Source organism: Chrysemys picta, chromosome 1 (genome assembly GCF_011386835.1).
Source record: "Chrysemys picta bellii isolate R12L10 chromosome 1, ASM1138683v2, whole genome shotgun sequence".
In the NCBI taxonomy this organism is placed as follows: Eukaryota; Metazoa; Chordata; order Testudines; family Emydidae; genus Chrysemys; species Chrysemys picta.
The window spans coordinates 257,156,619-257,182,929 of NC_088791.1; the positions used below are offsets into that span (position 1 = coordinate 257,156,619).

The following is a 26,311-nucleotide window of genomic DNA, read 5'->3' on the forward strand; positions in this document are numbered from 1 at the left end:
CCTGAGGAACTTTCAAACTACAAGACAGTTGCAGATACAACAAGATACACTGAGAGACCCAGAGCAATTTGACTTCATAAGAACAGACATACTGGGTCAAACCAAAGGTCCATCTAGCCCAGTATCCTGTCTTCTGACAGTGACCAATGCGAAGTGCCCCAGAGAGAATGAACAGAACAGGTAATCATCAAGTGATCCATTCCCTGTCACCCATTCCCAGTTTCTGGCAAACAGAGACCAGGGACACCATTCCTGTCCTTCCAAACGAATAGCCATTAATGGACCTCTCCTCCATGAACTTATCTAGTTCTTGTTTGAACTGTGTTATAGTCTTGGCCTTCACAACATCTTCTGGCAAGGAGTTCCACAGGTTGACTGTGCGTTATGTGAAAAAATACTTCCTTTTGTTTGTTTTAAACCTGTTGCCTATTAATTTCATTTGGTGACCCCAGTCAACAGTGACTTTTCTAATCACATCTGCTTCAGTACATCTAGTAAGCACAAATGTGCTGAGACATATGCTGTGACAGCTTTAACTCATGTTTTTAAGGTGCTATGATAATACGTTTGTTTCTACGAGCACATTGCAGTAAGCACCCTAGTTAAAATTAGAAAAGTTTTACAAACCCAGTGAGTTTTTAACTTCAGTTTTTTCCATAGCTTTCTAAGATATTTTTCCTTAGAAGACTACACTTCTTGTCAGCCTGAAAGTCATTTTTTAAACTTAAAGAAAAAACACATGAAGAGAATTTGCTTAATTTAAATTTTAAAAATATAAAAACACATTTTCCGCATTTCAAGTGATTTTTGGACAAATAACTGATTTTTTGGATTGTTGGCAGTTCCAAAAAACTGGAAAAAAAAATTGGTTTGACTCAAATTGAAACCAATGAATAATTTGGCATATCAAAAAAGTCGGAAAAAAAAAAGTCATTTCAGGTCAAACTAAATGTTTAGTTTCCAGCCCATTTTTAAAATAAAATCAAAGGAAATTAAGGGTAAGAGTCACAAAATGGCCAAAGAGGAAAAGGTGGAGATGCCATCCTCTAGTAACTTGTAATCCAGCCATTAGGACATTCACCTGCATTCAATTTCTCCCTCTGCCTAATGCGGAGAAGAGATTTGAACTTGGATCTCTCACTTTGCAGAAGAGTATCCTAATAACTGGGCCACAGGGTATTCTGGGGCAGGTCTTAATCTCTCCTGTTGCACCTATTCTACTTTGTATAATTAACTATTAATTGAATGAGGGACCTGAATTTGGGTCTTCTACCTCCCAGGGGAGTGTCCTAGCCACCAGGCTAAAGGGTCACTCTCTCGCTCTCTCTGTGACCCAATGACTATTCAAGTATTTTATACAATATGGAACAGCTTCAGCAGGAGAGACTGAGAGAACCCTGCCCTAGAATATCTGAGAGCCGAGCAGTCAGGGCACTCATGCAGTGTGGGAGATCCACGTTCAAATTCCTTCACCACACCAGGCAGAAGGGGGAACTGAACAGAGGTGAATGCGTTAGCCACTAGAATATAGGTTATACAGCAGAGTGGTGAACTAAATCCAGGTTTCTCACATTACAGTGTGCCCCAACGACTGAGCTAACGGTACTAAACGAAGGCACCACCACCCAGTCTAAACAATGGGGGGGGAAATTGTTCAAAACTATTCAAATTTGTGAGTAGTTTGGCGCAGACAAACTGCATTTCTGGCAAATTACGTATTTCTCTGAAAAATTTCACTGAGCTCTAAGAGTGAGCACTCCATAGAAGCACCACTGCAAAACTTACTGTACATTGAAGAAGGGTGCAACTTGATGGCAGCTTTCTTTTCTCTGAAACAGAATCACCAAATTAACTGCATATATTTTGATAATGCAGTGTGTGATTTTAACCATGCCATGTTAATGCTGCATCCACATATTCTGTTTGTTTCAAATTGTATGTTTTGCTTGCAAGGTTCTAGGTAGGATGGCACTTACTATGAACTAGCTCAGACAAAGCTGGTAATAAAAAAAAGGTGCTATTTTGTGTTTTGTGGTTATAACCTTGCACATTCTCAGGAGAGTAGAGTTAAAAAAACTCACTATTTAATAAGATGATAAACAGAGGACATTACAAAGCAAACAAGGATTAATCAAAATAGACAGGAAGGTAGGTTGAAAGTTATTACAGTGGACTTGTGATATATCATAGCTGTGCACAAGACACAAGACAAACCATGGACCAGTTTTGGGTTGTAACAGCTATAAAACTAGAGATGTTTACATTCTTGCTGAAGTGTCTCTTCTCTCCCCTCTTCACACATGCAAACATGTGGATTACACATCTGGACCAAAGAGCACACTATGGGATGCTTCTTTAGGAAAGCTAGGTCATTTTGTATGATTTTATTTTATTTTTTAAATCTTGCTTACCGGTATATATGTGAGCCTTTTGATAGCATGGTTTCCACTAGGACAGTAGTACCACACAAAATCAACACTGAATTGCCAGGTAACTGGCCTCAGCTTATTATCATAGAATCATGGAATATCAGGGTTGGAAGGGACCTCAGGAGGTCATCTAGTCCAACCCCCTGCTCAAAGCAGGCCCAATCCCCAGATTTTTGCCCCAGATCCCTAAATGGCCCCCTCAAGGACTGACCTGACAACCCTGGGTTTAGCAGGCCAATGCTCAAACCACTGAGCCATACGTCCCGCCCCCAACTAGTAGCTGTCATCGGATTTTAATATGTAGACATTTCAGAGCAGCTTTACTTCAGATCATGCAGAAGAATTTTCTCATGAGAAAATTCACCAATAGTATCGTATTGTCAGAAGAAAGCAAAGTAATAGCTCCAGGTGAGGGTGTAGAAAAACAGCCGTTAATCAGCACGGACAGAGAAGCTGGCACAACGATCATGCTGGTTTGGTTTGATTATTGCAGACTACTTAGAAATACACAAATTATATACACAGCACAGAGGAAAACTACAAATAGATTAATCCCTAATACGAACTCTGCAGTATAATCCATAAATCGAGGGCTGCAATATTGTCTACTTAGCCTGGATTTTAATGGGTCCCGCGCGAAGGTAACCTCTTGGAGCAGTCTACCAGGGGAGAAAGGGAAGAAGACGGACAGAAGCACAGCTAGAGAGGATGGCAAATTAGCTTTTCTAACCTAATTGAATATACTGTACATCACACGGTAGCTAATCTTAATTAGAGTTGTGTCATTATGGCCACTAGATTTTAGGATTCTGTCTGCCATGTTTGCACAATACATACAATGATGTATTCTAGCTCTACATCAATTTCCTTTTAAAACCAATACTAGGTCCTCTCTTTTTCTGGCAATGATGAAACCCATTAAAAGATAGGCATAGCCTGACATTCCAAGTCTTTTCACAGCCATGCAAACTTCACATTAGTGCTTTGTTTCTCCCCAGCATGATGTGTTCTCTGCAATGACACTATTCCACACATACGCTATAACGTTCACATACAAGATTCTTAACCTGCAAATTTAAAATCAACCAAAAAAAAAAAAAAAAAGTAATCAGGATTCAGAACCATGTCTCTAGGTGCAGAAAGAAACTAAAATCTATTTACAGTACATGTACTAAGCTACTGAATATTCAGTTTGATATATTCAGAGCTGGGAAATTCTCTGCTAGTCACACAATATTAGGAGTTTTCATTTAGTCCTGTCCTCTAATATTTTTTAAACTGCCTTTCAAATAAACACTTTGTTTTTTTTGCAATTTCCAGGCCAGGAAAAGGGATTAATTTTTTTTTCCTGCTCCGTGACTCGCTCACTAAAATAAAAGAAGCCAGGAATAAATGCAGAGGAACACCAAGGTGGGGATGGACTTTATAAAGGAGATTACACAGATAGGAGGAAAACTTTGGGAAAACAGGATTTTCATCCCATGGGAAATTTCAACATTACAAATTTAGTTTCTGTTCTGGATCAGAACAGAGAGCTGAAATATCAACATGTTGTAGAACAAAAATATTCTGAAAAAATCTGAAAATCAGAAATGTTGAAAAAAAATGTTTTTGACTGAAATGAAAGAAAACATGTCATGGCCTTTGCCACAGAAATTAATTTTTTCATCGTGATTAATCCAGGCCATTTTAAAAATAAAATCAAAGGAAATGAGGGGTAAGATTCACAAAATGGCCAAAGAGGAGAAGGTGGAGATGCCATCCGGTAGTGATTAATCACACTGTTAAACAATAACAGAATACCATTTATTAAAATATTTTTTGATGTTAACTACATTTTCAAATAGATTGATTTCAATTACAACACAGAATACAAAGTGTACACTGTTCACTTTATATTTATTTTGATTACAAGTATTTGCACTGTAAAAAAACCCCAAAGAAATAGTGTTTTGCAATTCACCTAATACAAGTATTGTAGTACAATCTCTTTAACATGAAAGTTGAACTTACAAATGTAGAATTATGTAGAAAACAAACCTGCATTCAAAAACAAAACAATATAAAATGTTAGAGCCTGCAAGTCCACTCAGTCCTACTACTTCTTCAGTCAATCGGTCAGACAAACAAGTTTGTTTACATTTGCAGGAGATAATGCTACCCGTTTCTTGTTTACAACATCACCTGACACTGAGAACAGGCATTCTCAGGGCACTGTTGTAGCCAGCATCGCAAGATATTTACGTGCCAGATGTGCTAAATATTCATATGTCCCTTCATGCTTCAACCGCTATTCCAGGAGACATGCCTCCATGCTGATGACGGGTTCTGGTCGATAACAATCCAAAGCAGAGTGTACCGACGCATGGTCATTTTCATTACCTGAGTCAGATGCCACCAGCAGAAGGTTGATTTTCTTTTCTGGTGGTTCAGGTTCTGTACGGAGTGTTGCTCTTTTAAGACTTCTGCAAGACTCCTTCACACCTCATTTCTCTCAGATTTTGGACGGCACTTCAGATTCTTAAAACTTGGGTCGAATGCTGTAGCTAACTTTAGAAATCTCAGCATTGCGTTTTGTGAAATCTGCAGTGAAAGTGTTCTTAAAATGAACATGTGCTGGGTCATCATGCAAGACTACTGTAACATGAAATAAATGGCAGAATCTGGGTAAAATAGAGTAGGAGACATATAATTCTCCCCCAAAGAGTACAGTCACAAATTTAATTAACGCGTTATTTTTGTAACGAGCGTCATCAGCATGGAAGCAAGTCCTCTGGAATGGTGACCAAAGCACGAAGGGGCATACGAATGTTAGCATATCTGGCACGTAAATACCTTGCAAAGCCAGCTACAAAATGCCATGCAAATGCCTGTTCTCACTTTCTGGTGACATTGTAAATAAGAAGAGGGCAGCATTATCTCCTGTAAATGTAAACAAACTTGTCTGTCTTAGCAATTGGCTGAACAAAATGTAGGACTGAGTGGACTTTAGGCTCTGAAGTTTTACATTGTTTTGGTTTTGAGTGCAGGTATGTAACAAAAAGAATTCTACATTTGTAAGTTGCACTTCCATGAAAAAGAGATTGCACTACAGTACTTGTATGAGGTGAATTGAAAAATACTATTTCTTTTATCATTCATACAGTGCAAATATTTGTAATCAAAAATAATATACACTTTGATTTCAATTACAACACAGAATACAATCTATCTGAAAATGTAGAAAAATATCAAAATATTTAATAAATTTCAATTGGTATTCTATTGTTTAACAGTGTGATTAAAACTGCGATTAATCACGATTAATTTTTTAAATCACAATTTTTTTTAAATTAATTGTGATTAATTGACAGCCCTAATATGTTCCCATGACAAATTTTGGTTTTGATTAAACTGCATTTTTCAGCCTGAAAACTTTCTGAACAAAAAATGTTGACCAGCTCTAGACACATGTGCCCCACATTCTGACCCTCATGTCTACACACACACACACACACACACACACACACACACACACACACGAATATTACTTTTTTTCTGATAAGAGAACTGAGCTAGTGTGTATTCCTTCACAAAACTGAATAAAGTTTAAATCGCCACTTTAATGAGAATAAAAAATTAAGCACATATCTAAGTATACAATTTAGCTGTAGTAGATATATGTTTTCTCCCTTGTTTCCTCTTATACCTCATCCTACTCGCTCCGCTCCCTCACAGTTCCCTGCCCCCCCGCCCCCCGCAACAGTCATAAAATCATTTTTGTGAATCTTATGAGTTCATAAGGACTATGTGAACGTGTGGTCCAGCAGCTGCACCCGGCAGCCTCAGGCAGAGCTATCTTCTCCCAGATGGTCGGGTTATGGTCCCAAACAGAGAGGAGTTCTCAAGGGGGCCAGGTTCCTCCATTGTTCAGGTCCACTGGGGATGAAAGTAAGGGAGTTTGGCTAGTTCCCCTATCCCACTGCTGCTCCTGGAAACCTCCTGCTGCATTGTGTTTCCTCTGAGGCTTGATAAGAAATGGGGGGGCTCCTGCATCACGTTTCCCTGGTGCTCCTTAGCACGATGAGGTCCAGTGAATTACCTCCCACGAGGAGGAGAGGTAATGGAAGGGATACTCAGATAGAACCTTTGCCCTCATCTCCTGGTGCTTCCCATTTTCCTCCCCACTCATATCCATTAAGGAATTAAAAAACAGAATTACAGAATCACTAACCTTGTCAGTTCTTCTTGCAGCTGAGCATGATCTGGTGGAAAGAATTTCACCACAAATTTTACGACAACATGCTTAGGTCCTAGCAAAAAGACCAAGGAAAATTCATGAAACATTTGTAACAGTCTGCACATTCTCATACAGAAATAGACTATTAAGTCTAAAATAATATGTATTAGTCTGTGTCTCCTGCTAGTATTTTTGACGTTCCTCAGATTAGTCAATAACATCTATTTAATAGATCATAAAAGGAAGCCTAAACACCTTCCCACTAAAGTCTTCTTCTCTACTCCCTTCTCTTTCTTTCCCCCTTTCTTTTCCCCCACCCTGAATATTGCTGACAATTTTGCGCCCTTAAGCAAACTACTGTTTCTGTTAATCTCTTTCTTTCTTTCTTTCATCATATATTCCTCATATATTCCTGTCTCCACATCCTCGTGTCCCACCTTGCTGCCACTATCAATAAAGCTGTTACCTCTTGTATATGAAACAACTTTCTAAAATCTGTCACTGTCTGGCCCCTTCAATGGGCTTTGGAATAAACCCTCCATGTGCGTTTCTACATAAAGTTTAGTTTAAAACCAGAAATGACAAAAGTAAAACACTTTACATACAGAAACATAATCATTATCGTGTTCGGTAGAAATTGACTCAGCATGCTCAATAGCAAAGGGATATGATCAATAACTTAAGCAGGCTATATATAAATGTAAATTGATAACATTTAAATTGCATTCTTTCCTCGCTATTGTAACAAATTCTAACACTGATCAAAGGTGAGTTGTGTGAGTGTATAAACATTAGCTATTAAACAAAATATTGGTTGGCTACCAAAGATGAATTTTAATTACCAGACCGTTTGATTTTAAAATATCACTATGAATATAACTTAATAGTACACAATATGTATTATAGGTATATATCTGATGGCAAAAAAATCCAAACAAAATATGAAGTTAATGTTCTAATTGAGAGAGCCCCCCTTCATCTAATTCAGGGGTTTACAAACTTCATTGCATCACGACCCCCTTCTGACAATAAAAATTACTACACAACCCCAGGAGGGGCACCGAAGTCTGAGCCTGCCCCAGCTCCACCGCCCCAGGTCGGGGGGCCAAAGCTCCAGCCTCGCAGACCTGGGAGGAGGGCCTGTAACCTGAGCCACGCCACCCATGGACGAAGCCGAAGCCCTCGGGCAGTGGGGCTCGGGCTTTGGGTTCAGTCCCGGGCCCCAGTAAGTCTAAACCAACCCTAGTGACCCCATTAAAACAGGGTCGCGGCCCACTTTGGGATCCTGACTGACAGTTTGAGAACTGCTGATCTAATTCAACGATTTTGGATGGATACAGTAAATGACAAAGAAAGCACTTACTTCTAATCTGTTTCATAATAGGTTTCAAAAGGTCCAGCCACACCTAAAAAACGAAAGAAAGCATTACAAAATCTGAATGAACTACTGCTAGCATAGTAGTATTCTCCATTATACTATATGAATTATTTTTCCAGATTGCTTACACTCCCGCAGTTATCCACAAAGGCTTTTCTTCCTTCATATAATTAATTCTTTGTCACAAGGAGTTAGACACCTAATGTGCTGCCACCGTGCCTCATCCGTAGAAACAATATACATTCAGAAATAGAGGAAAACAGTATCTTCCACAGATTAAGGGGTATATTTCTCCCTCATTTATCCCAGATTTTACATAATTAAAGTGAAACTGTGTCACAGCGTCAGGGGCAGTCAATAAAGGGAAGTTCCTTACCTTACTGTAACTGGAGTTCTTTGAGATGTGTGGTCCCTATCTGTAGTTCCCTAGGGGGTATGCATGTGCTCCATGCACCTGAGACTAGAGAATTCTTGCAAGCAGAGTCTGTTGGCCCATGTCTGTGCCCCAGCTCTCCTCATGCGCTGCATCGAGGGCATAAGGGGTGCGGCGGACTGACCGCCTCACCAGTTCCTTCTTTACTGCAAATCAGATCACGATCTGAAGCAGAGGGGAAGAGGGTGGGTAGTGGAATGCAAGTAGAGACCACACATCTCGAAGAATTCCAGTTACAACAAAGGTAAGTAACTTCTCTTTCTTCTTCGAGTGCTGATCCCTGAAAGTATTCTGTTGGTGGTGACTGACAATCAGTACTTAAAGAGGAGGAGGGTGTGAGGATGCAGGAGGTGTTCTGGACCATGTAATGTCTCATGAATGTGTGGATGGAACTCCACGTAGCTGCCTTGCAAATATAAATCAGAGGCATCTCTTGAAGTGATGCTACAGAGGCTGCCTGTGCCTTTATAGAGTGAGACTTTACCCCATGTGGGGGAGGAAGCTATACTAACTGATAGAATAGGATACAGCCAGAGATCCACATGGAGATTCTCTGAGAGGATACCGCTTATCCTCATATGTGTTCTGCTAACAGTGTAGGTGATTTTCTGATCTGTTTCCTTCTCTGAAGTAAAATGTCAATGCTCATCTCATGTTGAGGGAATTAAGTCTCCCCACCTCACTAGGGGGATGGGACTTCGGGAAAAATACAGGTAAGTAAATTGACTGGTTTGCATGAAATTCTGAAACAGTTTTAGACATTTATTTTGGGGTGTAGTCATAGCAAGACTTTATCCTGATGAAATATAGTGTACGGTGGGTCAACCATTAACACTCCAAGTTCACCTACCCTACTGGCAATGAGGAAGGCAACCTTAATTGACAGTGAGACATGGAACACATAGCTAACAGTTCAAAGGGTGGCTCAGAGAGTATGGAGAGCACTAAATTAAGATCCCAGTCAGGGGCTGGTTTCTTGACTGGCAGAAAGGTTCTGATCATGCCCTTCAAAAACCTGGCTGTTACCAGGCAGGTAAAGATCAAGTAACTGTCCATTGGCAGACAACACGCACTAACTGCTGCCAGATGAAAGTGCACCATGCTAAGAAAGAGGCCCACCACCTTGAGGGTAAGAAGATATTCCAAAATAGCTGAAATATCTTCTGTCTCTGTTGAGACAGAGAACTGCCTCCATTTGGAAAGGCAGTATTTTCTAGTGGAGTCCTTCCTGCTACTGTTAATGATGACCTGTATGGCTTCAGAGCAGGAGTGTTCTAGGCTTGCTGACAATCCAAACACCAAGCCAAAAAATGAAGAGCATGCGGTCTGGAATGCCTGACCCTGTCACTTTTGTGGGTCAGGAGATCCGCACAAGTCCGAATGCTGATACGTGGACAGGATGACACTTGAAGGAGGCTTGGAAATCAAAATTGTCTGGCTTTGGGTCAGCTGGGAGCAAGGAGGATGGCTTGTGCCCTGTCTAGTCAAATTTCTGTAGAACTCGAGGTAGTAAGCAGGATGGGAGGAAAGACATAACCAAAGTGATTGGTCCAAGATAGGAGGAGTGCATTGGCCCTAGAGTACTGACCTTGGGCTTTCGCTGGAGCAGTTTATTTTCCACTTCCCAAGTGTAGGTTCCCCACTCAGTTAAGGTGTTTACTACAGAATCAGGTAACTCCCACTCAACCAGCCTCAGCAGGCATTTTGTCACTAGTCACGCCAGTGAATTCTGGGTGCCTGGGAGGTATACTGCAAATAGGTTGATGTCACACACACATTAAGGGGCTCTCCATCATGGCAGATGGGCCCTCACCTCAGAGGGAATTGTTACTATGGTATTCATGCTATGCTTGCTCAGAGCCAAGCTTACAGGCAACGAAGGTGGAATCTGGCAAATGGTGTTACATAAATACAGGACACAATATGGTCCAAGAGAGTAAGGCACATCCAAACTGATGTTCAAGGGTTGTGTGTAACCAGGTCTATGAGAGCGCCTATGGCATGAATTCTGTCCCTGGGAAGATAGGCTCTCGCCTTGATTGAATCCAATATTACTTCTATAAATTCTATGGTCTGTGTTGGAGACAAGGTAGATTTTTACATGTTTACACTGATTTCCAGGGATACTAAAAGGAGCAGCAACAAGCTTAATGTTGAGACTTCCAGGCAAGACCTGCCAGTCAGAAGCCAGTTGTCCAAGTATGGGAAGATTGTGGCGTCGCCTTGTCTGAGCTAAGCTGCTACTTTTCAGAATACTTCTGTGAAGACTGTGGGAGTTGTAGCTATCCCACACAGGCACATTTTGTACTGACAGTGGTGAGGGCCCACCACAAACCTGAGAGATCGTCTGCAAGAGGGATGAATGTCCACATGAAAGTATCTCTTTCATATTGAGAGCTGTAAATCGTGTGCCTTTTTCTAAGGATGGTATTATGGATGCCAACATAAACATGCAGAATTTCAGCTTGCAAACAAGAACATTGTGTTGACACAGGGCAAGAACGGGTCTCCAGCCTCCTTTCTTCTTGGGAACTGAGAAATACTTTGAGTAGAACCCTTTTCCCTGATGTTGAGGGGATACCTGCTGTATTACTCTTCATTGGAGAAGAGACTGTATCCTCCTGGTGAGGATCAGTCTCGACAACAAGGGAGACTGTGGGTCTGGCAGGATGAAGACATCGTCAGGAATGGTATAAGTGACCATTACCTTTGGAGGTTGTGATCTGTCACTCCATGCCACTGAAGTCGTAGTAGGTGGTGGTTCCTTATGGAGCTGTGATAGTACTACTAGTGATTTTCTCTGACCTGATGATCTCCGATGGTACTGGTGGTCCCTGATCTTTCAGGTCTCGGTACTTTGGTTTAGATAGTACCACAGTCGATGTCAATTCAAAAGCTGGTACCGAAGAAGCCTTGCTCCTTTGTGTCTTCTGATTATGCCCATGTGACTTAGAATGATCTAAGTCTTTGTGGCCAAGCCGGAAGGCTTGCCTGACCTGGATGAGTCCGAGGAGGGATGTCTTTTCTTAGAGGGTCTAAGAGGGGATCAGCTTTTCTGTTTGCAAAAATGCCCCTTACTCTCATGAGGGAGCACAGCCAGAGGGTCCTTCTCTCTGCCCGTCTCGGCTCTGGAGTCAGGCACAGAGCTAGTGGGCATGCACCTTGCCGACTCTGGCCAATGTACAGGTGGGGACTCCCTGGCCTGGTCAGACTGGAGTCTCATGTCAGCAGACCGGGTCATAAGCTGTCATTCCTAGTGGTTGGAGTAGAAGTCAGACCTAGTGGTTGAAGTCTGAAAGCCAGAACCTAGGGTCACGACAGTGTCAGAACCAAGACAGAGTCTGAATGACAGAACCCAGAGTCAAGACAGAGTTGGAGTCAGAGCCGAGAGTCGGAATCAGATTGCCAGGAGTCAAGGAAGGCAGAAGCAGGGCTGGTTCTGAGGCAGGAGCAAGGCTGGGTCAGGATGGGAATAAGGCTGGGTGCAGGGCAGGATCTGAGCTGGAGCTGTGGAGGAGCAAAGCAGGAGCAGGGCTTGGAGACAGACGAGCACAGGGAAGCAGGGAGTCCATGGTTGTGTGCATTGAGCAGCCAGTGAGCTACTGCTGCTGCTGGGCTTAAGCTGGCTGACTTCCTCAGCCAATGCGGCAGCGTGGTCCATCGGGCAGCCTAGCTGGCTCGTTATGGTGCCAGGAGGACTGAGCAGGCACAGCTGCAGGGCCTTACTCCTGACATCTCATTACCTGCTCCAGGTGGAGTTTTTGAAGTCGGCGCTCTCGTGCCTACTGCATTTGGCTGGGGAAGGAGCATCTAACACTGCACTTGGAGATATGCACCTGCCCAAGGCAGTAGAGATAGTACTGGTGGTCATCACTGAGTGAAAAGGAGCGGGGACAAGAAACAGTTTTTGAAGCCCAGAATCATGGGCATAAGCCAAATCCTGCACTGGGAGACTGTGAGGGTTCCCTGGAGTGAGGACTCTAAAACTAGCCAACCCTAACAACAAGGAAGAATAATTTAACTTTGAATATATAGATGAAGAGAGAGGAGAAGCTCTAGACATTGAAGGATTCTAATACAGGCCATGCAGCAGTAAGAAAGAACTAGAGAGGCAATTGATCCACACCACCCTTTATACGCTCAGTGTGGGGCACAAGGAGAGCTGGGGCGCAGGCACAGGGCAATAGATGCTGCCTACAAGCAATTCTCCGGTCTCAAGTGCATGTTGCCCCTGCATACCCCAAAGTGAAATAGGGGCCAGCACTCAAAGACGACTCAGTGTGCCATGGTAAGGGAAAACTGATAAGATCAATTTAAAAGTCTCCCCAGAGTGCCTCTGTAGGGAGCAGAGACAGAAACAGGATGCATCCCTCAGGAGAACACAAACCAGCTCCTATTGCAAGGATCAGTGGCAATGCAAATCAAGACTTATCACCTAGATTAGTCTAAAGAAATGTGGGCAGTGGGGGCTTCTGACATTAGTTGGAGAGCAGGAGGCTGGGAAACTCAGAGGAGTGATTAGGAGACAATAATCCTGGTACTGGGGACACTGAATGGGGCATTTCTTCCTCAAGGAGACACCTGTGAAAATATTGAGAGGACTTCCCCATGATAGGGTAACAAACTAACACCAACCATTTGGATAAGGTTGGATGAGGGGTTCTGTCTGCACAGCAGTGTGAGGCAGACACACTACTCAAAGTCTGAGAGAAAGGATTTTACTCTCTAGCCATGTAGCATTTTCTCTCATCTCTGTCAGAAGAGGCCACATCATTGGGCTTTGCAAAGTACTCAGATGCGGTATGTTATGCCATGTCATTTTATTTATTTTGATCTTATTACTCTCTATCTTAATAAATCATGTTTTTACTATTGTGTGAGTGTTTCACATAGACTAGCCTTTCTACCTCTAAGAGGAGGTGGTCAACGAAAACAGGGTGTCTAGACCCGAAAACTTCACTCATACTCTAAGGGCTGTTCTACACTGGGGGGAGGGGAAATCGATCTAAGATACGCAACTTCAGCGAAGTATCTTAGTTCGACTTACCTGGCTGTCCTCACAGGGCAAGTCGACGGCAGCGGCTCCGTCAACTCTGCTTACTCCTCCTGCTGAGGTGGAGTACGGGCGTCGATTGGGGGATAGATTTATCGCGTCTAGACGAGAGGCGATAAATCGATCCCCGATAGATCGATTACTACCCACCGATCCGGCGGGTAGTGTAGATGTGGCCTCAGTCAAAAGGACATGGACAGAGGTGCAGTGTGTTGCAAAAGGCTACAGTGGGCAGCAAAACCAGGTAGAGGCCAAACAACCAATGTGAGGTGGAGGGAGTTTGGGAGAAACATCTCAGCCCTCAGTTAATAAATACATGTCTAGAGTTATGGGAGGAATGGTGCACAGTCTTCAAAAGGGGTACGGACCAATCTAAAAGCCATAAAATTTGCCCCAGAGAGCAGATTAATCACATTGTCCTCTCAGGAAAATAATAACAATATATTTTTAATAAGAACACAAAAATTAAAGTTGACCTTGAGCAGTTTTTAATTAGGCAGCGCCTGGGACACCCTCAAAATATCCATATTATAGAATTATAGCCTCAGGAAGCCCCCCCCCCACACACACACACACAAATGCTTCTGTTAAAATTGTTCCCATTACTAATTATTTTCATAGTTATTACAGAGCCAAGCTAGCTCCTTGGAGGCACTATTGTCCTAAGGCCCTATTATTCAAGTACTTATATATTCACAAAAGTTTCCCTTTGAGATGAAATTTCTCATTCTCCTCCAGTTCAAAAGATGACTCCCCCCACTTTTTTTATGGAAGGTGTGAAGAAAATCTATTTGGTCATTTGTTAGTTACTCAAGCATGGGAAAATGGTGTTTTTTACTTGCTAAAAATCTAGTTCTGACATTCTTTGGCATTCTGATAACTCAGAGTGTTTTGTCTCAGAAGTTACAACTTGGCATGTACACAATCCCTCAGTGAAGAATGCGTGCTTGCCAAGTTTGGAGGAAAAAGAAGACTGAGAAATAACCAAGTCACAAGAGTCTGGGCATTCCGCATTTTATCCAATAGCATATGATTCTGCGCAATTTGTTTTGGGCTAGAGCTAGTCCTGCATAAGACGAGTTGTACAGTGGTGTCATTGCAGGATCTCTGTATCCAGAGTCCCAATTCCTTCCGCAGTTTCTCTTTGTCATAGGAGAGCAGATAGTTACTACAGAACCGTCCAAGGTGCAGCTTACTGGGGGACAGGAGCAAAACCAAGACTTCACCAATATGGCCAACACTATGCATTCAAAAAACGTGAGTCAGGCCCCTAAAATCATGAAGCAGGACAAAGAAGGAAATTAAAATAAAAATAATTCGGGGGGGTTCTTTTTATTTGACTTCTGGTTTTGCAGCATTTAGGGTTCATGGTTTTAAGCTTTTTGCTGCAACTCTGAGGGACAGAAACATTTTCTTAAATGAAAGCTGAGATTCACAAGTAGTAATCTGATGCCAACAGCTGTATATTTGAGGAAAACATCAAATATCAGACTTCTGATAAAATGGAAGAGTTAGCAACGGTGCTTCTCTTGCCAGGGAGAGGTTCAGCTCTGCAGAGTCTGTTCACACCCCAATGTGTGAAGCAGTGATCCATGCAATGTCATCTTTACTCAGGGGTGAAAGTAACTTAAAGAACATACCGGTACACCGGAGTCCTGAGCGGGGGCATGGCCTCACCCGGAAGAGGTGGGGCCTCAACAGGAAGAGGCGGGGCCTTTAGATCACCCCGGAGCTACCAGCTGCAGAGGCGGCTCGTAGCCCTGGGACTCAGGGGGCGAATTAAAGGGCCCGGGGCTCTGGCCACTGCGGAGCTCTGGGCCCTTTAAATCACCTCAGGAGCCCGGCTGCTGGAGCTCTGGCGGTACTTTAAAGGGCCCGGGGATCCCCACAGCAGCTGGCGCCCTGAGCCCTTTAAATCACCGCGGCGGAAGCCGGTCCAGTCCGGCACGGCGTACTGGCTCTTGCCGGTACGACGTACCGGACCGGACTGGACTGGCTTACTTTCACCTCAGTCTTTACTCATGTATGCAACCATGTTAGGACAAGTGACAGTCTTGCCTCTACAAACATATCATGCTATAGCTGGCCAGGCATACAAACACACAAGTATTTGTGATCTGGAACTCTACACATTGCAGTAAGTAGACCTGTGTTTGAATATATGATCTCATCTGCATGTGAAAATATCCAAACAAACGCTCAGGCATTTATTTTTATCTTGTATTACACACTATTTGAAAAAGCAATGAATCATATTCAAATAAATGTAAATGTAGTGCATACACTCACTTTTTTAAAAGCAAAGCAATTAAATGCAAATTCTATGTTATGCATGATGTAAAATTCTACATAGTAGATAAGATTTTCCCCCCACAGAATTCAAGAAATTAAAAGTTATGGTTCAAAAGCAACTTCAACTCGTTCACATTGCACATAGATATTAGGGCTTATAAGTAAACAGTCCTCACAGTTGTATAAATAACTACCATATATATTCGTTCATAAGCCGCATTTTTTAGTAAAAAAGGGAAGCACCAGAGAAGGGGGTCGGCTTATGAACGGGTACAGAGAGGGAGAGGTGGGACACGGCCCCTCCCCCCAACAGAGGGAGCAAGGAGAGGCAGCACAGCCAGCAGAGCCAGAAGGGAAGAGTCTCTCCACTTCTGGCCATGCTGCTCTTCCGCCAGCCTCCGAAGCAGCTGCAGCTCGTGGGCTGGCAGGCGCAGCTGTGCCACTCAGCCCCACCCCCAGAGCAGGCTGTGGATGCACTGCCTGAGCATGGTGCGGCAGTGCCGCCCGGCCCAGCTGGAACATGATGTGGCCGCGCTGCCCAGTCTGGCCCGCCGGAGCAGGCTGCAGCCGCGCTGCCCAGTCTGCCGGAGCAGCTCCAGCCAGGCCAGAGACATCTTCCTGTGGCCCTCCCCAGATAATGTGGGAAGGGATAGGATGGGGAGAGTGTGGGGGTCCTGGGCCAGGTGTGGGGTCATGTGGGGAATGGTCACAGGGGTTACTCCCTTGACTCCCAGCTTCTCCCCTCCAAAAAATTTCCTCACCAGTTGCTGTCCCGGCCTGTCAGGGTAAACAGCTGGCGCGTCAGGACCCTTTGTTTACTTAGGTTTACCTCTGTGCCTGTGGACGCTCGAGGTAAACAAACCATCTCGGCCCACCAGTGGCTTATCCTGATGGCCCAGGAGCCAAAGTTTGCTGACCCCTGAATTATAGGGTCGGCTTATGAACGGGTTATAAAAAAATCTTTCCATTTTTACTTATCCATCTTGGGGGAGTAGGCTTATAAATGAACCAGCTTATGATCGATTACATATATATATATATATATATATATATATATATATATATACACATACATATATACACATACATATATACACATACACACACACACACGAGGGCAAATGCTGTCAGGACTATAACTTTTATGTTTGCAACTTTACAAACAGAAAAGTAAAAAATCTGAATATTTCTTTAGTATAACTGTATAGCTATATAGTCCACTATGACATTATCGCACAACTATGTTCATACATTGTTTTTAACTACTGTCAATAAGAGTTACCAAAATGTTAGCTGAGGATGTATGGAAGATTGTGAAATTACTTGTTAAAATTAATGTTTCAAGTAAATCCAAAGTAAGGCCTGTGATTTATTGCTTTTTAAAATTAACTTTATATTACTGTCCACTTTTCTATTTTGTTCTCAGTAATCATTAGCCCAGAACTATGTAATTATTAATTTCGATTCTCTTGCATAAAAAATTGCACAAAACAATGGAAGCAGATTACTCTAGTGACAGATAAACCCTCTTTTCCCCCCTAAATGAAAAACTATTGCCCCCTTCAGGCAGGAAGTTAAAATAACTGCCCCTAATATATATTCTTTAGGCTGTCTAGTGTATTGGGGTAGAATTCACCATATGCACAAAACAAAGTATACACAAGAATGCAATGCCCACAGCATCCGACTAACTGGAACACAATTCAGTAGGCCACAGTAATGCATTAAGATTTAAAGCAAAATGGAATTTTAAAAATGAAAACTGATGTGTATCTATTAACACTCTCGCAATCTCTTCCTCCCACTCTATGATATAATGATACATTACTTGACTGCAGCAGGCATTTATCATCAGAGACAAAGGTGTCATACCCAGCACACCTGTCCTGTATTACAGAACTCCCTGAATAGGATTTTTATCACTGACTAAAAGGAAAAAAAACCCAGCAAAGTATAATAAACAAAAAACAGTGACTTGTTTTTATTGCCCTTTGGACAGAAAAGGTGCCTTTTATTGAACTGTGTCATAATATTGGTGACTTTTTCCCATCTACCGGGCAAGATTTTACCATTATCACAGTCCAAACCAATCAAGAATTAAAATGGTATTTAGTCTCCATGCCAACAGTTACTATGGTTACACCACCACTCCTACATTCAATATGGATAAGTGAGGAACAGGGTTTGAGATGAGTTTTTAAACACAGTTCCATATCATCACTATTGAGCAAAATCCACTGAAACCATCAATAAAACTACATTTAAAAATGTTTTTTTCTGAATGTGCGGTAGGTGGGGAGGAAGGGACTGTAATATACATAAAATGTGAAGATGAAAATAAGTAAGAAATGAATCTCATTCACATACCATGATCTTTTTATGATCCGGAAACTCAAGGCCAAAATAATCACCTTCAACAAGGTTCAGATGGTTGCAAACGGCATCCAACAAAACTTTCCCTGGAGCTCTTTGCTGGAAATAGAAACAACAAAAGGTTACACACTTTTCGTTAACAAGAGTAGCTTTATTAGCAAACAATAAAATGTTAATGCTGAGCAATACAGAACAAGCTATATTTTCTAAGTAACTTACAAAATATTAGCCAACTAATGTCCTGATCATCCCTCTAATGAAAGCGACAATTAGTCTACTAGTTTTAAACAGATTAAGAATATCCTTATATCCTTGAATATCTGTATCTCTTTGACTGGTACTTGAGATTTTTATAATTCAAATAAAAATAAACTGATTTTCCTAATTTTTTTTTTAAGAAAAAAATTAAAATAGAGGTGGGGAAAAGATGCATATTCATGCTTTGTTTCCATACCATCCCTTACACACTAAATTCCTCATCCATAAGGGCACTAACCTCTCCTCAGGACATAAGAAATAAGCCAGTTAAAATTTGCTTGAAGGGTAGATGAGGTTAGTTGGCGATTTATTTACAAAAAACGTAGATGTTTGATTGTATCCCTCTTTCCCTCCCCCTTCAAAAGTAAATTAGGTCTGGCCTACACTAGAAAATTAGCGTGGCTTAACTACCTCAGCCAGGGTCATGAAAAACCCACACAACCGGGCAGCATAATTAAGTCAACCTAAGTCCCTGTCTGGTGGCAGGTTTCAGAGGGGTAGCTGTGTTAGTCTGTATCAACAGAAATGAGATGTCCTTGTGGCACCTTAGAGACTAACAAATTTATTTGGGCATAAGCTTTCGTGGGCTAAAACCCACTTCATCAGATGCATGGAGTGAAAAATACAGTAGGCAGATATAAATACACAGCACATGAAAAGATGGGAGTTGCCTTACCAAGTGGGTGGTCAGTGCTAAGGAGGCCAATTCAAACAGGGTGGATGTAGCCTATTCCCAACAGTTGACAAGACGGGGTGAATATCAACAGTGGGAAAATTACTTTTTGTAGTGTCCAGTAGGAGAGCACTTCAATCTCCCTGGACACTCAATAACAGACTTAAAAGTGGCCATTCTTCAACAAAAAAACTTCAAAAACAGACTTCAATGACTAACTACAGAACTGGAATTAATTTGCAAACTTGACGCCATCAAATTGGGCCTGCATAAAGACTGGGAGTGGATAGGTCACTACAAAAAGTGACCCTTTGTTGATACTCACACCTTCTTGTCAACTACATCCACCTGCCTACTGTATTTTTCACTCAATGCATCTGATGAAGTGGGTTTTAGCCCACAAAAGCTTATGCCCAAATAAATGCCCATATAGACGAGCCCTAACTAACTATAGGCCCCCAAACATCATTGAGGTTTCTGTATATTTTACTCTCATATAACATTAAATAATTTAAAGAAACTCCAGTGAATAATTCATTTTACAGTTTAACTACTTCTCTTCTAGAAATAAACACATTTTTATTAATTACCTAAATAAACCGATGAAAACTGTTGACTACAGAAAATTTACTATCAACACACCAGTTAGCCCATATCCAGAGCAAAGATTATGATCCACCTTTGCAGTTGTGAATGCATCAAATGTTACCAAAAAGTGAGTTACAAAAAACAAATAATAAAATAGATCTCCAGGAGGAGTGAATTCTATACTAGAGAAATTAAAATAATTTCCTTAATGTACAAAAGGCTTAAGCTATCACCAAAGCAAAAGCTCTATCACCTGCAGACACAAGATGCACGTAGAATTCTTAAAAAGTGACTGGTTTTAGAACACAGATTAAAGAGAAGTGCCAATTCATTCAAATTCATCTCTGCGTAAACCCATTTAGCAGGTTTCTGTTTAAATACTCAGATTGCTTCTAACTGGTTTCTAGCTGGTTTACAGCTCCAGAAAGCTAAAATCACCTTACATTGTTTTATTAAACCACTTTTTATTGTCATCAACAACAAACAATTATCATACAAACATCACTCAAGACAATACACCAGAAAGAATAAGTGTAAAAAGTGTTACTGAAGTTTGACACATTTGGTATAACACTGCCAACATGACGTAACATATCAAGTAATAATCCTACAAAAACTCATCCCATACATAACCAAAATAAAGTGGTGTTGAGAGGGAAGGAAAGAGGCATAGGTGTGAAAAGAGGAAGTTTGTTCTAGCCAATGAGTATTTGGTCAGATGTGAGTCACAACACACATCTATACTTTAGAGTATTATATCTGAATACACTCAATTCACATACTCACACATTCTAAAACAGAAACACTCAACAACCAGTATTCAAACAACTTTAAACTTTATTTATGCTACAAAACATTCACAATAACTATAAAAATCTAAACACTTTTCAGCACCACCGACATTCCCCCTGGTAAGAGTAGTATAAAGACATAGCCAGAATGCAATCTTCTCTTAATGAACAAAATTCCAGGGACCTCTAATTAGATAAATATCATTGGAGACAATGGAACAGTAGGAATGTTACTGAAATACAACTCTTACACCAAATTATGTCTGTTGTATTAAAACAAGAATTGCATATGCATATGGAGGCTTTGTTCAAATTGTGGCCCTGGGTCTTTTTCCCAGATTAATCTAAGGTTTGCCCAGCTTGCACAAGGCTGCTTATTAAGAATGGATGACTGCCCACTGAGACGTCAAAGGACATTGGTTTCACCTAACTAACCAGAGAATGGGAATCAAGACTTCTCAGACCTATTATATTATGCATATTTACAAGTATTTTTATAATACCCAATGACAATGTGTGTCTGACTATCAGATCAATCAAACTAAACAAATCCACGGTACGCACACATCTTGAATAATTATGGTCACCTCATCTCAAAAAAAGATACATTACAATTGGCAAAGAATGATTACAGATATGGAACAACTTCCATATGAGGAGAGATAAAAAGACTGGGACTGTTCAGCTTAGAAATAGACAACTAAAGGGGGGATACGATAGTAGTCTATATAATCATTAATGGCGTGGAGAAAGTGAATAGGGAAGTGTTGAATGCCCCTACACAAGAAGTAGGGATCACCCAATGAAATTAACAGGCTGCAGGTTTAAAAGCATCAGACAATACTTCTTCACACAATGCACAGTCAACCTGTGGAACTCGTTACCAGGGGATGTTGTGAAGGAATAACTGGGCTGAAAAAAAGAATTAGATGAATGTGCCATCCTCCATTAATTTAATGGCTATTAGCCAAGATAGTCAGGGATGCAACCCCATGCTCTGGGTGTCCCTAAACCTCCAAATGCTTATGTTCTAAACTTTAATAATTTATCCTAGTAAAGCAGGCATCTGTGGGAAGGTCAGGATTTATGACAGCCACAAAGAGACAAGGCACAGCCCCCCTGCACTGATCACACAGAGTGAGACAGACGCAGCAAAGCAGGCATGTCTGACCTCAGACAATGATTAAAAGCAGTTGTGTGTTTTCATGTAATTTATTTCTAATATGTCCTCATATGCATTTAGACAGCTCTAAAGCCAAGTAACTGCATTTGTCACTCTGCATTTTCTATATTGTGTGGCTTATACAACATGCAGTGTTTCTTTTTCAAGTATCTGTAAATAAAAACATTATTTTAAAGCTCTTCTCAATTTTGATCTGTCTGAATCAAGAGGAAGCCTGGCATCTATTCAGTTGGAGATATTGTATGTGTAAAATTACAATCTGTCAAGATTCAGTGTCTATGCTATTCCTGGTCTTCCTAGAATAGCAAAGGGGGAGCAAAGGTGAAAAATTCAAAAACACATGAACTTAGCAAGTGGCTAGTTCTAGAGATGTTAGTTTAGGACAGACCAAGGCTGGTGACTCCATGATAGCCTTATGACAGAGTTGAAATGCAATAAACTAAAAATTCAGCAGCTTGCTTGACATGGAACCCAAAGAGCAGTAATTAAGCTCACAATAAATATGATCTGATAGAGAAATATGTAATATTCTGGGGAACATTCAAGAATGAACACACTGCACCTATGATACTATTTGCATTAAAATCATTTAGTCTCACTGGCATTATATGCATGGCTCATGCTACTTTGCATGTTTTCTTCTAAACAGAAACTGGCAGGCATCTTCCGTTTGGCAGTGTGGTCCAGTGGAAAGGTCACTGGAATGGAAGTCAGGAAACCTAGGTTCTATTTCTGGTTCTGACACTGACCTACTCTTGGACCTCTTGGTGTCTCTTTCCCTTCCTGCCTATTTAGACTGTAAGCTCTTCAGAGCAGGGAATATCTCACTCCATTTTTGTACAGTGAGTAACACAATGAGGCCCTGATCTCAGTCAGAGCATCTAGTTGCTACTATAATACAAACAGACATCATCATATATTTGAATATGTAAGAAAACAACCAGAAAAAGCTAATTTTATTGCAACACATTGAAAAATTGTTGGTATATAGTATTATACAACTTAAAGATTATCTGAGTATAAATAAAAAAAACTAATAAAATTCAGTTGTTTTCTGATGTTATTATAGCATAATTAAATATTATGGTAGTGTTGAAAGGAATCAGTCAGACTCAAGGCCTGGTGTTTCAAGAGCTGTACAAGGAAAGACATGGTCCATGTTCAAACGAGCCTCCAATCTAACTTAAGACAAGACTCAAATTGGTGCAGCCAAGAGAGAAAGAAAAAAAAGGGAAAGTTGGAGAGAGGCTGAAGATGACAATGACAGGAACATGTGGTCAAATAGACCAGCTATGTGCACAAATTGACTCCTAGTCTTACATGTATTTGTTTTAAATTATGAGATATAAATATATGAATAAATAAAATAGACATCCTCTAGCCCCACTAGTATATAAGTAGGCATTATCACTGGGAAATTTTCTAGTGGCATCACAGGAGAAGCATGCCATTGGGTAGGGGTGGGAGGATTTCAGAGAGGACGGTGTACTGGCCTTACAGACTAGTTTTTCCAGGAGAGCATTTCATGTAATGAGGAAGAAAACACGAAGATGCTTGGGGAATGAGTGGACAAGTGATCAATCAAGATTGGCATCATTGGCAGAGCAGAAGAGTGACAAGAGAAGTGAAAGCAGGGAGGGGCAGAGTTGTGAAGAGCCTGGAAGGTAGGACAAGAAGCTTGGATTTTATGGAATGGAGAAGGGGGAGCCAGTGGAGTAACTCATACTGAGGGTGATATGGTCATAATGTTGGACAAGGAATTATTAGTAGCTGCATTGTGAATGGACTTGACAAGGATAATGTGCATGTCAGGCAGGCCCCAGAGTAGTCAGGACAGGCTATAATGGCTGTCTGGGCACAGTTTTAGCTGTGTGGACGGAGTGAAGACCTGATATTAGAAATGCTTTGGAGAAGTGAGTAGCAAAATTCAGATGCTGACTGGGTATGTGGCACAAGGGGGAAGGAGGAAGCCAGAATGATACAGTATCTAGGTTCCAGGCCTGAATGACTAGGATGATAGTGGTATTGTCAACACTCACAAACAAAGGGGGAAGGGGGGAGGGGGGGAATCAAGGAGTTTAGTTTAACCAGGTTAAGTTTAAGCCAATGGCGAGATGAATCTGAGGAGATGTCAGAGACAGACTAGGGTGTGGATTGGATGGAGGGAGGCAAGTCAGGAGGGGAGAAGTAGATTTGTGAGTGTTGGCATAGAGATGGCAGCTGAAGCTTTGTGAAAGGATAAGAAGACACAACCAGAGAAGTAGGAGGAGACCCAGGAGAGGACGGAGTGGTGAAAGTCAAGATATCAAGGAGAATGTGCTTAACGTGCCATAAGCAATTGAGATCAAGAAAAAAGAAGAAGCAGTAGATGGTGGAGATCTGCCATAAAGATGTTCATTTGAGGCTTGGTAAAACCACTTTCAATAGAGATGAGTGGTCAGAAGCCAGACAGAGATGGAGGTGGCAACAGATGTAGAAGGTGCACTTGATGATCTTGGAGGCAGAGGCGAGAAATGAGCTGAGTATAGGCAAATGGGGTCATGGGTCATTTACTTCTGGGGGGAGGGATTAGATGAGGGGACACCATAGCATGCTTCTATTGTAAGCTGGAGTGAAAAGAGTAAGAAGCTAAGGAGAAAGGTGAATAAGGGAGTGGAAGGCAGGGGAAATCTTGAGGTAGGCAGGAGTCACTGCAAAAAGAGGATAGAAACTTCAATGTAGATGACATGGAGAAGGAGGGGAGCATGATGGGGAAAGAAAAAAGGGGCAAGTCATGCTGGATTTTGTTGACCTTTTTGAAAAAGTCAGCAAGATCCTACGTGGAAATAGAGGAGGGCACAGGAGCTGGGAGGGAATCCAAGTTGTCACCTTACCGGCTGAGACTGTGGGCATGGAGTCAACGTGACTGGAGAAGAAGAGCTGTTTGACTGGCAAGATGGCAGAAGTGAAGGAAGAGAAAACAATTTTATATTGGAGGAAGTTCATGTGTGCTGGGACTTTCTACTGAGGTGTTCAGAAATGCAGGAATGTTGGATGAAGGGGGTGAACCCGAGATGTGGTTTTGGTGGGACAGAAGGAGTGGAGAGTAGTAGAGAATAGGGGGAGTCAGTGATGGCATTGACAGAAGAGGAAGGAGGGGATTGAAAACAGGAGAGAAGTCATAGCCACTAATGGAGGGGAGGTTACGGTAGGGCAGGGTGTCAAGGTGGTGGCCAGAGAAAGGGAACTTTGTGGTGGAAAGATGAGAGAGAAAATATTTAATGGTGACAACATCAAGAGGACATTGTGCTGAGAGGGTGAACTGATACACCACTGCAGATCAAATGGGGAAGAGGAGGCAGAGGCTAAGAAGGCGAGTGGAAAATCAGTCTGGAAGTTGACATCACCAAGGAAAAGGTATGAGAGGAAGAAGGAAAAACCTCACAGACCAGCAGCTCCTTTAACAGCTCTCACACAAAAATTCCTAACTTGGATAGCAGTTACGTAATGGGACCATAGAATGCTTATTGCTCTTTTTCTGGTGGCTTTTACGTGACACTCAAATGACATTTCAATTTTATTTCAGTGAAAACAAGCTCACTAATTTCAAGCTATACATCCTTAGCATTTAATGCATTTGAATTGGCCTCTCTTAGCTCTGTGCAATTACATTGTAAAAGATGGTTTACATTTTTAGGGAATGTCAGCCCACTGAACATTGAATTACGATTAATATGCATAATCACACTTAGCTGCAAGCTATGAAGGTACTGAATCAAAGTTACTTGCATTACATTGCACATTCACCATTCTTTGCTGGTTATTTCCATTTTACACAATTCACCCTTATTTTATATTTTTTACTTAGGGCAAGGGTATTTATACTTTCTTCAGTGGGGAAATGCTTTAATTCCCTAATAAGTCTTTAACCTTAAAGAATTCCCAATGAATAAACAGATGATGCAAGCAGGACCAACAAAAGCTTCCTAAAAGTGCAGGGGGGGCACTGGTGCCCAAACTGTGGCCTCGCTACCCCATGCCACCTAGGGTTTCCAGGCATCTGGTTTTTGACCAGAACGTCTGGTTGAAAAGGGACCGTGGTGGCTCCAGTCGACAGCACCGAATGGGCCATTAAAAATCCAGTCAGCGGCGCAGCAGGGGCCCGGGGCTAAGACAAGCTCCTTGCCTGCCCTTGCTCCATGCAGCTTCCAGGTCCCTGCAGCACCTAGGCGCTGGGATAGCCAGGGACTGGGAGGCTCTACGTGCTGCTCCCGCCCCCACTGCCGGCTCCGCAGCACTTATTGGCTGGGAACTACAACCAATGGGAGCTGCAGGGGGGCAGCGCCTGCAGGTGCGGATGCAGAGTGCACCGCGCAGCGCTGCCTGGCCACCCATGTGCCCAGAGGCCGCAGCGACCTGGCAACTGCTTCCTCAGAGCCATGGTAAGCACAACCAGGACCCTGCATCCTCACCTCCTGCCCCAGCCAGCCTGGAGTCCCCTCCTGCGCCCCAAACCTCTCACCCCAGAGCCCACAACCCCAGCTGGAGCCCTCACCCCCTCCCGCACCCCAACCCCCTGATGTGCCCCAAACCCCTCATCCCCAGCCAGAGCCCTCACTGCCCCACACTCTAACCCAGTCTGGAGTCCCCTCCTGCACCCCA

The 26,311-nt window shown here is 42.1% G+C and overlaps 1 protein-coding gene across 12 annotated transcripts in view; it reads right to left on the reverse strand.

The window, feature by feature from the left end:
* The window catches only part of FARP1 (FERM, ARH/RhoGEF and pleckstrin domain protein 1), a 357,744-nt gene that overhangs the window by 127,856 nt on the left and 203,577 nt on the right, over positions 1-26,311 (reverse strand). For all 12 annotated transcript variants that reach the window (XR_010600580.1, XR_010600582.1, XR_010600581.1 and 9 more), the window contains exons 3-5: positions 18,172-18,276; positions 8,012-8,054; positions 6,643-6,721 (exon numbers count right to left, since the gene is read on the reverse strand). Coding sequence is in view for 9 of the 12 variants with exons in the window: in XM_005287025.5 (XP_005287082.1) it covers positions 6,643-6,721; positions 8,012-8,054; positions 18,172-18,276 (227 nt within the window). In the remaining 3 variants the exon portion in view is untranslated. The remainder of the gene's footprint in view (positions 1-6,642; positions 6,722-8,011; positions 8,055-18,171; positions 18,277-26,311) is intronic.